The 12262-nt window shown below is 37.1% G+C and overlaps 1 protein-coding gene across 2 annotated transcripts in view; it reads right to left on the reverse strand.

The window, feature by feature from the left end:
* Positions 1-12262, reverse strand: part of LOC306842786 (DNA topoisomerase I, mitochondrial-like) — a 31395-nt gene that overhangs the window by 16458 nt on the left and 2675 nt on the right. For both annotated transcript variants that reach the window (XM_079373851.1, XM_079373850.1), the window contains exons 4-12: positions 11968-12020; positions 10850-10975; positions 9518-9599; positions 8470-8594; positions 8244-8359; positions 6607-6728; positions 721-843; positions 431-618; positions 19-163 (exon numbers count right to left, since the gene is read on the reverse strand). In XM_079373851.1, coding sequence (XP_079229977.1) covers positions 19-163; positions 431-618; positions 721-843; positions 6607-6728; positions 8244-8359; positions 8470-8594; positions 9518-9599; positions 10850-10975; positions 11968-12020 — 1080 coding nt within the window. The remainder of the gene's footprint in view (positions 1-18; positions 164-430; positions 619-720; positions 844-6606; positions 6729-8243; positions 8360-8469; positions 8595-9517; positions 9600-10849; positions 10976-11967; positions 12021-12262) is intronic.

The raw sequence follows: 12262 nt of genomic DNA on the forward strand, positions 1-12262 counted from the left end.
TGAGACTATAATATATACCTTAAGTTTGGAGTTGGCATTGAGCATCACATATTTACAAGATCCTTGCACATTCTCGGTCCAGCTTGCTAGCCATGTTACGGTGTTGTCGTGACGAACTTCCTTCCAATGATGACCAGCTGGGGGTTCTGGGATACGAGAGTCCCTGTGGGGTAAATTCAAACCTTATGCTTCCTCTGAACACAACACACTGACTATAGAATTAAATATTACTTGATATTGCATATATATGATTTTTAAGGGAAAATAGCTTTTTCCCACAGGCATACAACTTTCTACGAAACATATCTGTGACATGCTTTTGTTAGGCCTTGCATTTATGCCAGAGCGCTACAGCAATGATCCCACTTCTGAACTTATAATACAGCTTGAAAAGCAATGCTGACAGTGGACTGTTACGACAAAGCCTCACTTGCTACAGTTGATGATGACGTCTTCAGGCTGAATCCTCTTCTTCAGCATTCCCTGTTTAGGATGGTTTCCTCTGCCTTGGAAAAGCCCTGGAGGTTCAATCTTAAAGTTTCCAATGCGTTCACGATGGTGGTCCAGCACACAGTATCCATACGCATCAACAATTTTTTGATTGGCCTCTTTGTTAACCTGGAGAACATTTATCAATTCAGAGGAACATCAGAAGAGCAAAGATTGTAACTTTGATTTATACTGTATTTAAAACATTCGGATGTTATGAAGGACACCTACCAACTTCTCCTCTTTGCTCAAGTTCTTCTTGGCTTCCACCTTCCGTTTATGCATAGCATGGAGTTCCCCAAAATCACAATTGTTCAGGTCCATTATTAGCTGTCTCTCCTCCAAAGTCATCTCCTGTGCAGAAGAACATGTACAAACCATCAAAACCAAGACTTTGCAAATGAAGTTTGAGCTAGGATAACGTAAGGCGTCTGTGAATTTGGATCTCTGTAGTTTTTACTAAGATTGTTTATTGTCTGGATTTTGGGTGTTGCAGACAGTTACATTAGTATTATTAATGCACTATAATATTATTTTATTAATAATTCATTTTAATTGTAGTTTACATTGTATTAATTTAGTTATTTCCTGTCATTTTTATATAAATATCTCAAATTATTTTAGTGAGTTGCCATGTTTTTAGGTTTAGTTTTTTAAACTAATATTTATTTTTTATTTTATTTAAGCTTTATTCTAACTACTAAAAAATGTTTTAATAGTAGTTAATTAACAAAAACAACACTGTTATGAGTCTATCATGTGAAATCAACTAGAAAACGCCAAACTTGTATACAGTATGTGCTAGTTATAACATTATGCAAATAATTACAAGAAAAAAATGAATAGGTGTTGAATTAATCAGACCAGATGCTGCTCTACAGTGGCCGTTCTGAGCAGCAGATTTATTTTCGACGAAGGTCAAAATAAATTAGGAGAAGCATTGTGACGACACAGACATTCCTACCCAGATGTCACTTGGTTTCTCAGAGGACCCAAGAGTAGAAATAAGTAGACAATTTGCACCAAACATTCGTCTTAAGGTTGGGTGAGAAAAACAGATTTGGAAGTGATTAAAATCAATATTAAAGGCTGTGAAACACAAATTTAACTTGACTCCTCAGGGAAAACTAGTTCCATCCAAACAAGGCTTTTAAGATGCTGCTCGCTTCATATGTCTACCAGACATCTGATAAGTATAAAGCTGAAGGCACTGTTTTGTATCCATACAGTACAGGGTGATAGACCAAGCACAAATTGCTTGAACTGAGTGAACTTCAGCTGACCTTGGGTAAGCGTATGTGTGTGAAGATCAGAAAAGGCTCAAAGGCACCCTGATGTTTTTTAGGAACACATACACACTTAACCACAAGAACGGCACATACTGTATCAGAACTTGGCCTTTTTCTGTATCAGCAGCAATAATTGTTACAAGGAGGATTATGTGAAAAAAACTGACGAAAGAGAATTAACAAGAGTACTGTTTAGCCAATGAAACATTATCCAAATGATCCCAAAGCTTCTGGCAGTAAAGGCTTTGAATCGTCAGACTTGGAGTAGAACCTTTGATGAACAATATATTAAAATAGAAAAGTTATTTTAAATTGTAATAATATTGAACAATATTGTTTTTACTGTATTTCAATTAAAAATGCAGCCTTGGTGAGCATAAGAGACTAAAATAACAACAACTACAAAAAACAACCCCAAACTTTTGAATCATAATGTACATCGCTCAAATGTTAGGTATAAGCTGAGCTATGACTTTGAGAATTACAGCAGGTTTTTGAGTTAGGCATGCATTCAGGTTGATTCCAATTGGTAGTCCTGTCATGAATTGCAACTATGTAAAGGAAAACCGGTCACATTTTATTTTAAAAGGTCCAATTCTCGCCATTAACAAACCATTAACTACAACTTTTGCCTCAAATTCCTAATTTGCTGCTTATTAATACTTAGTAAGGTACAGTGGTGGGCAAAATTATTAGTATTATCACCAGATAAAAAATCAAGTCAGTTAATTCTATCTTTTTCTGTAGAGTGTAAACTGTACAGTTTACATTTCCAAACATTCATTTTGCCATTTGTAATAATCCAGAATTATTTTTCTTTGCACAAGGAGTCTGACAATCCATACACAGATCCGATCTCATCATCATCCTGTGTCTGGAATGACATGAAGAAACAGAACAAACTGAGACAGACTGAATCCAGAAAAACAGTGGCAACGTCTCCAAGATTCTACAAGAAACCTACCTGAAAAACTATGCGCAAGTGCACCTAGGGCAAAATCTGCTTTAAACGCAAAGGATGGTCACACCAAATGTTGATTTCATTTAGTTAAATGGAAGTTAATTGACAATTTAAATGAAAAGAAAATAATTTTCTTGGTTTTTTTAGCAGTTGTCTACATCTCAGTGACTAAAAAAGCCTGCTTTCTGATCCTTTGCACTGAAATTGCTTTGGGATATGGCCTGTTTCATGACATACAATAACAACAAGTACATCCTACATCAGAAGACACTAAAGATCATCCAAGCAACTCTAGAGGACCGATATCCTCTCACCTGTGATGATCACAGCTTCCCTGCAGGGCACAGGAACGGAGAAAGAAGAGGACAACAAGCGTAAAACGAGAGGAGAGAAAAGTAAGTATGGGATGGAGGGGTCACAGAGGACTGCCATACGCATTTCTCTTTTGTCGGCTTATGATTTATTCTTGCACTTTTGCGGTGCTAAATGTCACACTAACACTGATTCACTCTAATCTCTCCTCCTGGGGCTGGTGAAGAGAACCTGCACCACGGGACCTCACACAAGCAATTTTCTCTGACCTGCCCTCCTCCATCTCCCCATTCTGTCACACACATACACACACTCGACCATGAATGGCACCCCTGGGCCATTAACCAGGGAGCAGAGCCCAGCGCAGAGGGGAGGAAAAGAGTAAAATGAGAGGGAAAGAGAGAAGGGCCCAAAAATGGCACACGAACAGACTCTCAAACCTCACAGACCCACAAATCAATTACAACGAATAAGAGCACAGCACGATCCATGAGTCTATACTTTTGAATAAATCAAATTTACTAAATGACACAAACTGGAAATCAAGAAATGTGTCACTGTATTTAAAAGGTAAAAAGTCATTTCTGTGGCAAAAAAAAAGAAAAAAAAAGGCATATTTTCCCCAATTTACTTTTAAACTGTTGCCGCGGGTTGATTTTTCTTCCACTTGCAGTCCCCTGTCCGAGGCCAGTGCTGGTGTGAGGGCGCCGAAAGAAGATAAGATTGCGATTTTTTCATTTAGTACTGCCCTTCAGAAGCTACAGAAGATACTTACATGTTTTCCAGAAGACAAATTAAGTTAAATTTACCTTGATCTTCAAATTCAAGAAGTTCTTAATGCATGGTTTTTCCTTCTGGAGCATCAGTGAGTGTTTGAACTTTCTGTAATAGTTGCATATGAGAGTCCTTCAGTTGTCCTCGGTGTGGAAAGATGAATCTCAAAATCAAACAGTCATTGTTGGAAAGGGTTCAGATACACAACAATGCTGGAAAACCAAATAATTTGTGGGGCCTGAAGGATTTTTCTGAAGAACAGCAGGCTGTTCAGGACAAACAAGGGACTCATGAACAACTATAACTATAAAAAAAAAAAAAAAAAAAAAATTCACAGCTGTGGATCTATCTATCTACACATACATATACAGTGCCCTCCATAAGTATTGGAACAGTAAAGACAAAATTGCTCTGTTGGCTGTGGAGTAAAGAGGAATATGAGACAAAACTACAGAATTTCACATTTTATTATTAGCCGTTTTAACAAATACATGTTTTACCAAATAAAAAGAACAGCACTTTGAGTTCATCCCACTCATTGATGCATAAGTATTGGGACAGTTGAACATAAGGCAGATATAAAAGATTAAAAGCTATTATTTAGTTGCAGATCCCTTACGCACAATCACAGCAGTGAGTCTGTGACCCATAGACATCACCAGACTCTTGGTCTCATCCTTTGAAAGACTTTTCCCAGCCTTTAATGCAGCCAATTCCAAATGTTGCTTGTTTTGGGGAGTTTCTGCCTTTACTCTCCTCTTCAGCTGGTGAAATTCATGTTCAATCAGATTTAAATCTGGAGATTGACTTGGGCAATCTAAGACTTTCCATTTCTTTGCCCTTATAAATTCCTTGACTGAACTGGCAGGGTGTTTTGGGTCATTGTCCTGATGCAATATGAAGCAATTCCCAATGAATCTGGTGGCATTTTCTTGAATATTGGAAGGCAAGATGGTTTTGTACTCTTCCAAATTCATTCTGCTACTGTCATCATACATTAAGTCATCAGTAAAGTTGAGAGGGCCTGTTCCAGGGGCAGACATGCATGTCCATGCCATGACACCACCTCCACCATGCTTTACAGATGAGGCTGTATGCTTGGGATCATTTGCAGTTCCCTTTTTTTCTCCACAATTTTGCTTTCCCATCACTTAGATAAAGGTTAATCTTGGTCTCATCGGTCCATAAACACAGTTCCAAAACTCTTCTGGCTCACCTTTGAGCTTTTTTGCAAACTCTAATCTTGCCTTTCTATTTTTGGTGCTGGTCAGAGGTTTGCATCTTGCTGTGTAGCATCTGTAATTCTGTGTCAAAGTCTCCTGAGGACAGTAGACTGTCAGAGCATCACCCCAGCTTTCTGGAAGTTGTTGGTGATTTTACAGACACGTCTTTTAGGGTTCATTTTCACAGCTTTCATGATTTGTCTGTCATCAACTACTGTTGTTTTCTTAGCCGATCAGGTAGTTGTTGGTTGCTGGTGTTGCGGGTGGTTTCCAAACTCTTGATTTCTCCATGCCCTTTGTTTTTGCTATAGCTCTAATTGACTTCCTCTTTTCTTTTAGCATCCAAATTGCTTGCTTTTCTCTCAAAGTCAGCTCCCTCATCTTCATCCTGGTTTGTGTGTGTCATCATCGAATGCAAGATTCAGAATACAGAAGTAATGGATATAACTGATACGACATATTCCCTGCTTAAAAAGAGTCAGAGGCAGCAGTTGTGAATGGGGTGGCCAACCCTAGCCCCGCTCCTGCGTTAATTGCATTAAATATTTTTAACACGTTAATCTGAAAATAATCAATAGCATGCGTTAACGCGCTAATTTTGACACCACTAATATATATATATATATATATATATATATATATATATATATATATATATATTATATATTAGCTATACCTATATATATATATAGATATACCTGCAATTGCACTTACCCTAAACAGTTTTGTAGCTAGTTACAAGTTAAGCTGCTCTCTGATTACATCCTGTGGCGCCCAGTTCTGGCGGGTCTCTAATGTGCAGTAATTACCAAACGTTAAGAAGTACATAAACACGCCTCCTCCCTCCCAGCACACTTTTCATTGACCTTGTTTTCCTAATTGCTGTCTGCACTGCACAGTCAATGAATGCGGGCACAACTGTGGGCAGCCATACATTGAAGCACAAGAAATTCATTATCCACTGAACCCTCAATGGTATTCAGAAGTTTGGTCTCCATTAATAAGTACTAAAGGGGTCAAAAGGCCATGATACATCTAAATGAACATTTTTAAACAAGTGTTTGCTGCAAGCGCTGCACTGCAGATCACCCAGAAGAAAACAGCGAGCAACAAACAAGCTGACACAAAAACGCTCACAAGACTTTTCGAAAGCACTATAATAATAGAGCCGGTGTCTCATCACTTGAATTCCGCTCTCGCTCCTTCTCGAGATTGACAGTCGGGCACGGGGCGGAGACTGTGCTCAGTGAAGCGAGCAGGGGCTTCCGTGTTATAATAAAACAGTTAAATTGGATTTGTTCATATGCGGGAAGCGAGTTGTCTGGATTAGCAAATCAATGCCTTTACACAAATCGTATTTTCAAGAGCATTGAGCACTAAGCAGCACGAAATTAATTCTGCATGATACGCCCCGAGGCCTTCTGGGATGCTGTAAGCTTCATAACTGTTCCGTACTCATAACCTGTCACCCATCCCTCCTAGAGCCTCCACAAACGTGTAAGTGTAAAAGCCAGTGGTTAAAGATTGAGCTAGGCTTACAAGTGTCAGAGAGGTTTACCTTCCTCCAGTCCCTGAAGAAGTTATTGCGGAAGACCTCTTTTGTGGTGTATTCGTGATCCAGCATCTGAGCAAAGAAAAGGGCCACTTCCTCAGCTGTCAGGCTGAGCTTCACTGGCTTTCCTACAACAAAACAGAACATATTTACCATAAGAACTTTAGCGACTAAAGCAACCAGCTAACAACCAGCTATGCGTGGGTTGGGTCAAAGTATGTACCATTAATAAAGAATGTTTTAGAAATATGCAGTAGATGATTTGCCATCATCTAGTGTTAATATATTGACACTGATCTTTAAAGTCAACATGAAACGAAAATGCACCCTACATTATTTTTAACTAATTGTCTGTGCATAGGTTTCATTTTTTTTTACATTTCTAATCAAAATGACATTTTTGAGCATAATGCCCAGATTTCAAAATCCATTTAACAATCTATGGATAGAACCAAGTACTTTTATTTGACCACCACTTTAATAATAAATTTAATAATGCTGTTATATGAATCTTCCGAAGATCTTAAAAAGGAATATATTCATTTAATACGCAGTGATCCCTAAATTCACTTTTAATATTATACTTTTAAAATTGTATAATCTTGGATTTTTTTTTTAGGGTTAGGCCATTTATTGGTAATATTCCATAATATCAAAATAATTACTGCCTTATTTGTTTTATAGTGATTCCTCTTCCAAGGCCTCATGGGATAATACAGTGTCAATCAGACACACTTATTAAAAATTAGACACTGCACTGTTTCATTGTTTGCAAGGCACAATGAGAAAATTCACTATTCTGATTTCTGGAAATAAAAATAAATAAATAAATAAAACAGGTCATATCTTCTCCATGAGCTGAATGATTTCAGATTTCATTCATGTCTATAGCAATAACTGCATGCAAGTTTAATAATTAGTGTACACTAATCCTACATTTGAGCATTCTAATAACTAAAAGTTTGTTTCTGAGAATTCAGCAAATAAACATCGGTTCATTTATTTATTAACTTATTTCCTCCTAAGACATAAGAGTCAAAACCACAAACACGATATCGTTTGCACGGATCTACTACATAAGATTGCTAAAGGTTTTTATAACCACGTTAAGATGAGTTATCAGACTCTCGTTCCCACAGGACTCACCAGCACACCCTGCAAAATAGGACTTTAAATGCATCACCGAGAATCATGGCCTAGGACAAATATAATCAAAACTGCATTTATAGCTTACCGTTCAGAGAGTCTCAGGTACAAAATCCAAATACTTCCCCCTCTGGGTTATTGTACTAAGATTAATGGCCTGGGCCTTCTGAAACGCACTTATAGTTTAAGAAACGCCTCTCTACGGTAAATGGCAGAGTGGATATTAATAGAGGAAGCTGACCTTAAGTTTACCAAAGAGATTAAAGACTCTTCCTGTGCTCTCTGGAGTATGCCTGACACCAGCAGAGGAACAGGTCAACCTTGAGCTGGGCTGCGTGCCCAAAACGAGAAAATTAAAGTGAACAGCATTGATCAATGAACTAACCGCTCTCTGACCAAAATCTCTTTCTTCTGAACATGTTTTGCCTTGAAACGATTGCATGTGATGCATCAGTAACAAAGACACAACTAGATCTTTATAATATCTGAATACGAACCGGTATAGTAAAACTTGACATCATCTGGAAGGGGTTGATACTCGGGAGGGAAATACGGCCCTTTATGTTCTAGAAACCGCCATTTAATTCCATCCTCATACTTCTCCTCTTCCCACCTGTGAAAAAGTCAAGAAGACGAGAAAAGTAGAAGAGAGACAAACAAAACTTCTGGTCAAAAAGGTGTCTCTGTTCCATACAGACAAGAAGATGCATGCAGAGAACCTACCATCTCCATCTTTGTTTTTCTTCCTCTTCTTTCTTCTTAATCTTGAGAGCCCTGGCTGCCTCTATTTCTTCCTTGGTTTTTTTCTTCTTAGTGGAGACAGAACGCCCTCCTTCCTCTTTTATCACCTTTGAAGGGGAAAAAGGAGTCATCACTACACATTTTGTGAATATTGTCTGCATTTTGCAGGGGTTGCAATGCAAACCTTAGCTAGTTAACATGACCTTGGTGGCACATTTAAATTAGCAGAATTCACAATGTTTAACATCAATGTTTACTACATCTGAACCCTGAAAAAAAAAGTACAACACTTTAATTGAACATATCACCTACATAACTTTGAATAAACTTTTGGCACAACACTGCCAAATAGAAACTCTGCGGGAAAATAGACAACACCTGATCAGAATGAACTCCTGAGGGGCAGTGTGGACTGCATCTTTTCACAGTAAGCCAAAAACAAAACTGTAAACGGTTTCTGCTGAGAATAAGATTTTCAGCTCTGAAAGAGAGAAATGCTCTCCACAGAACTAAAATTACAATGAATGGTAGAGAGCAACAGTTGTTGAACAAAATAACGGCTTTTCAGCAGAGGCAATCGCTTTGTGATATAGTCTTTTAAATCCATCAAACTGGAGGGTGATTGTGAAGTTGACATTGACCTGCAGATGGCAGCTTAGATAAATAGCACAAGATGAATGAAATTACATTTCTGTGATTTGTGTGAATAAAATGGAGAGCGCTAACATGCCTATTCATCATGTGAACAGAAGTTCCAACCAAAAAAAAAAAAAGAATTGCATATTACTAAAACTGATAAAGACATTAACACAAAATCAACCCTGCATAGTACATAATTATAGTTAAAGCAAACTTTACTGACATTCAGAACTTTCTGACTGCGCATTTATGTAGCTTATCTCAGCATGTGTCCTTTTTAAAGATTTTGGATTTCAAATATCCAAATTATTAGCATTTCAGCAAGTGCTCTGTCACTCGATTCTTCTCTCTATAATCAATATACCGCTAATGCACTCTGGGTAAAGCCCACCTTTTCTTTTTTTCCCTTGATCTTTTTCTTCACTGTTGCTGAGTTTTTCTGACCCTCTTCTGCAGCTTTCTTCTTCTTTGGCCTTTCAGAGAAATTCAGCAAGCAGACAATACATGTAAAGCATCCTTTTTTGAGCACCAAATCAGCATATTTCTGAAGGATCATGTGACAAAGACTAAAATTTAGATTTGCCATCACCAGACAAAATTACATTTTAATAGCTTATTTTACAATTAGAAAAGAGTTATAGATTCTAATAATATTTCATAATTTTGTGTTTTTTAACAGATTTGTAATAAAATATCTGCTGCCTTGGTGAACAAACAGTAAGAGACTTTCAAAAACATAAAACCCCCAAATGTTTAAATAACAGTTTATATATAAAATGGGCCCAGTATAAAGAGCTGTCTGTGATTAATGCACATGACCACTTTTATCATGCTAAAAATTCAAAGGCGACTATCAATAGAAATTCCATCCTCTTCGAGGAAAATTAAAAATAAATAAGCTAGACAATTAATTGCAAGGTCTCTGAAATCCATCCTAAAATGCCATTTTTAATCAATTATGTAAAAGCCCATTTATTCAGGAATAAAATGCATATCATGTATGTTGGTAAACCTCCAATGCACAAAACCATGGTAATTATTTGACTAAAGATTTGCCGTAAACTATTAAATATCCAAGCTGCTCTTTTCCCTATAATGAACGTAAATGGTGACCACGGCTGTCCTTGTTATCTTCCACTTTCACTGTATGGACAAAAAGTAGCTTTGACATTCAGCTAAACATCTCCTTTTGAAATAGTAAGTCAATGTAGGTTTGGAATGACATGAAGGTGAGTAAATTTTGGGGTGATTTATCCCTTTAAGAAAAAAGTGGCACAGCTTAACCCACTGGCTCAATAAATAAGAAGTGTGACCCTAGACCACAAAACCAGTCATAAGGTGCATGGGTATATTTCTAGCAATAGCCAACAATACTTTACATTGTATGGGTCAAAATTTTTCTTTAATGCCAAAAATCATTAGGACATTCAGTAAAGATCATGTTCCATAAAAATATTTTGTAAATGTCCAACAAATGTAATTTTTGATTAGTAAAATGCATTAATAAGAACTTCATTTGGACAACTTTAAAGGCGATTTTCTCAATATTTCGATTTTTTTGCACCTTCAGTGTGCAAAATAGTTGTATCTCAGCCAAATCTCAAATCTCATTTTGTTTGTGACCCTTATGACTGGTTTTGTGGTATAGGGTCACCATATATCAAGCAGGAACTGTTATTGGCCTATTCAAACATTGCTACGCCTAGAAAAAACAAACACTTACAAAGGAGCTTCAGAGGTAGAAGAGGGAACATCCGTGTTATCCACCTTTCTTTTCCTCTTTTTACCTTTCCCTTTTGTTACAAAGTCTGGATCTTCCTCTGGCTCGTCCTTCACATTCACCTGAGAGCTAAAGAGACAAACAACCAAAAAACACATTTAAAGGCTGTAAGAACTTTAGTCTTAAAAAAAAAGGACAAATATGCATTGACCAATGACAATGACTAAATTACAGTGATTACACAATAATGCTTAATGGCCACTGATGATAATTATATAAATTACGGTAATTATGCCCAAGGATAATTGCGGAGAGATACAAGCTTCAATTTCCATAAAGCATGATTCAGATGTGGCGGGAGGTGAGCAGACCAAATCAATTAATTACAATTACCATAACAAACGGTTCAATTCAGTGGAGAACTTTCTGGGAGAGATTAAGTGTAAAAGAACACTTGGACACCTTCAGCAGTTTTAGAGTCTGACCTCTGTCGTGTAAATCAACCTCCCACCTACAATCACCGGCAGGACTTGATTTACAAAGTGTCTGATTGTCAAAGTCCCTGATTAGAGATGTACTGTTCTTATCCGGAGACATAAACAGCCAACGAGAGATTTTAGATGGTCCAACTTTTCAGTCTAAAAATCTTACATACAAAATTTATTTCTGTATATGAAATACCATTTCATGTTAAATGTTTCTTTTTCGCAGATTTATGCCTCAGGCTCCATTCTATAATCCCCCCCCCCAAGGACCCCCTCCCACCCAGTCCAATCTGAATGCTTTTCACTTATTACTTTTCTGACATGCCACAGCTTTCGTTCCAATAAATAAATACATTTTCTGAAAGACAGCCAATGTAGCGAGAAAATCGGAATGGATATTGTCCAGAATTGTGCACGTTCAAATCATCAGAATTAATTTTCATCAACTCCAAAGGCAAGAAAAAAAAAAAGTATGATTGCATATTTGAATCGTAAATGGATTAAAACTCATCTCCAAGTGCAGCTGCTGGCTGCTGAAGCCATTTCTCTAAATCAAAAGCCTGAGTCTGTGAAACTGCATGTGCAGTACTGTCTACTAAAAATACCATCACATGTGACACAGCGATCTCACTGTACCTTCTGTCACCACTGTCTTCAAAGTCCATGCTCTCTTCTTGAGGCGTTTTCAACTGAAAGATAAAAAAAACATGACAACTAGATGATGGAAACTTATGTATTGCTTTCCCAAATATTATAATTATATATAAAAACAAAAATGATATATATATATAACATTTATATATAACATTTAAAAAATGCATGTTCATATATGTATGCATATGTATATAATCAGAGTATCTGCAGGGTGTTTTAAATCAAATTTGAAGTTAAGGCATTTTTTTAAGACCTGAACAAATAAAATAAACACCAA

Source organism: Barbus barbus, assembly GCF_936440315.1.
Source record: "Barbus barbus genome assembly, chromosome: 23".
Taxonomy (NCBI): Eukaryota; Metazoa; Chordata; class Actinopteri; order Cypriniformes; family Cyprinidae; genus Barbus; species Barbus barbus.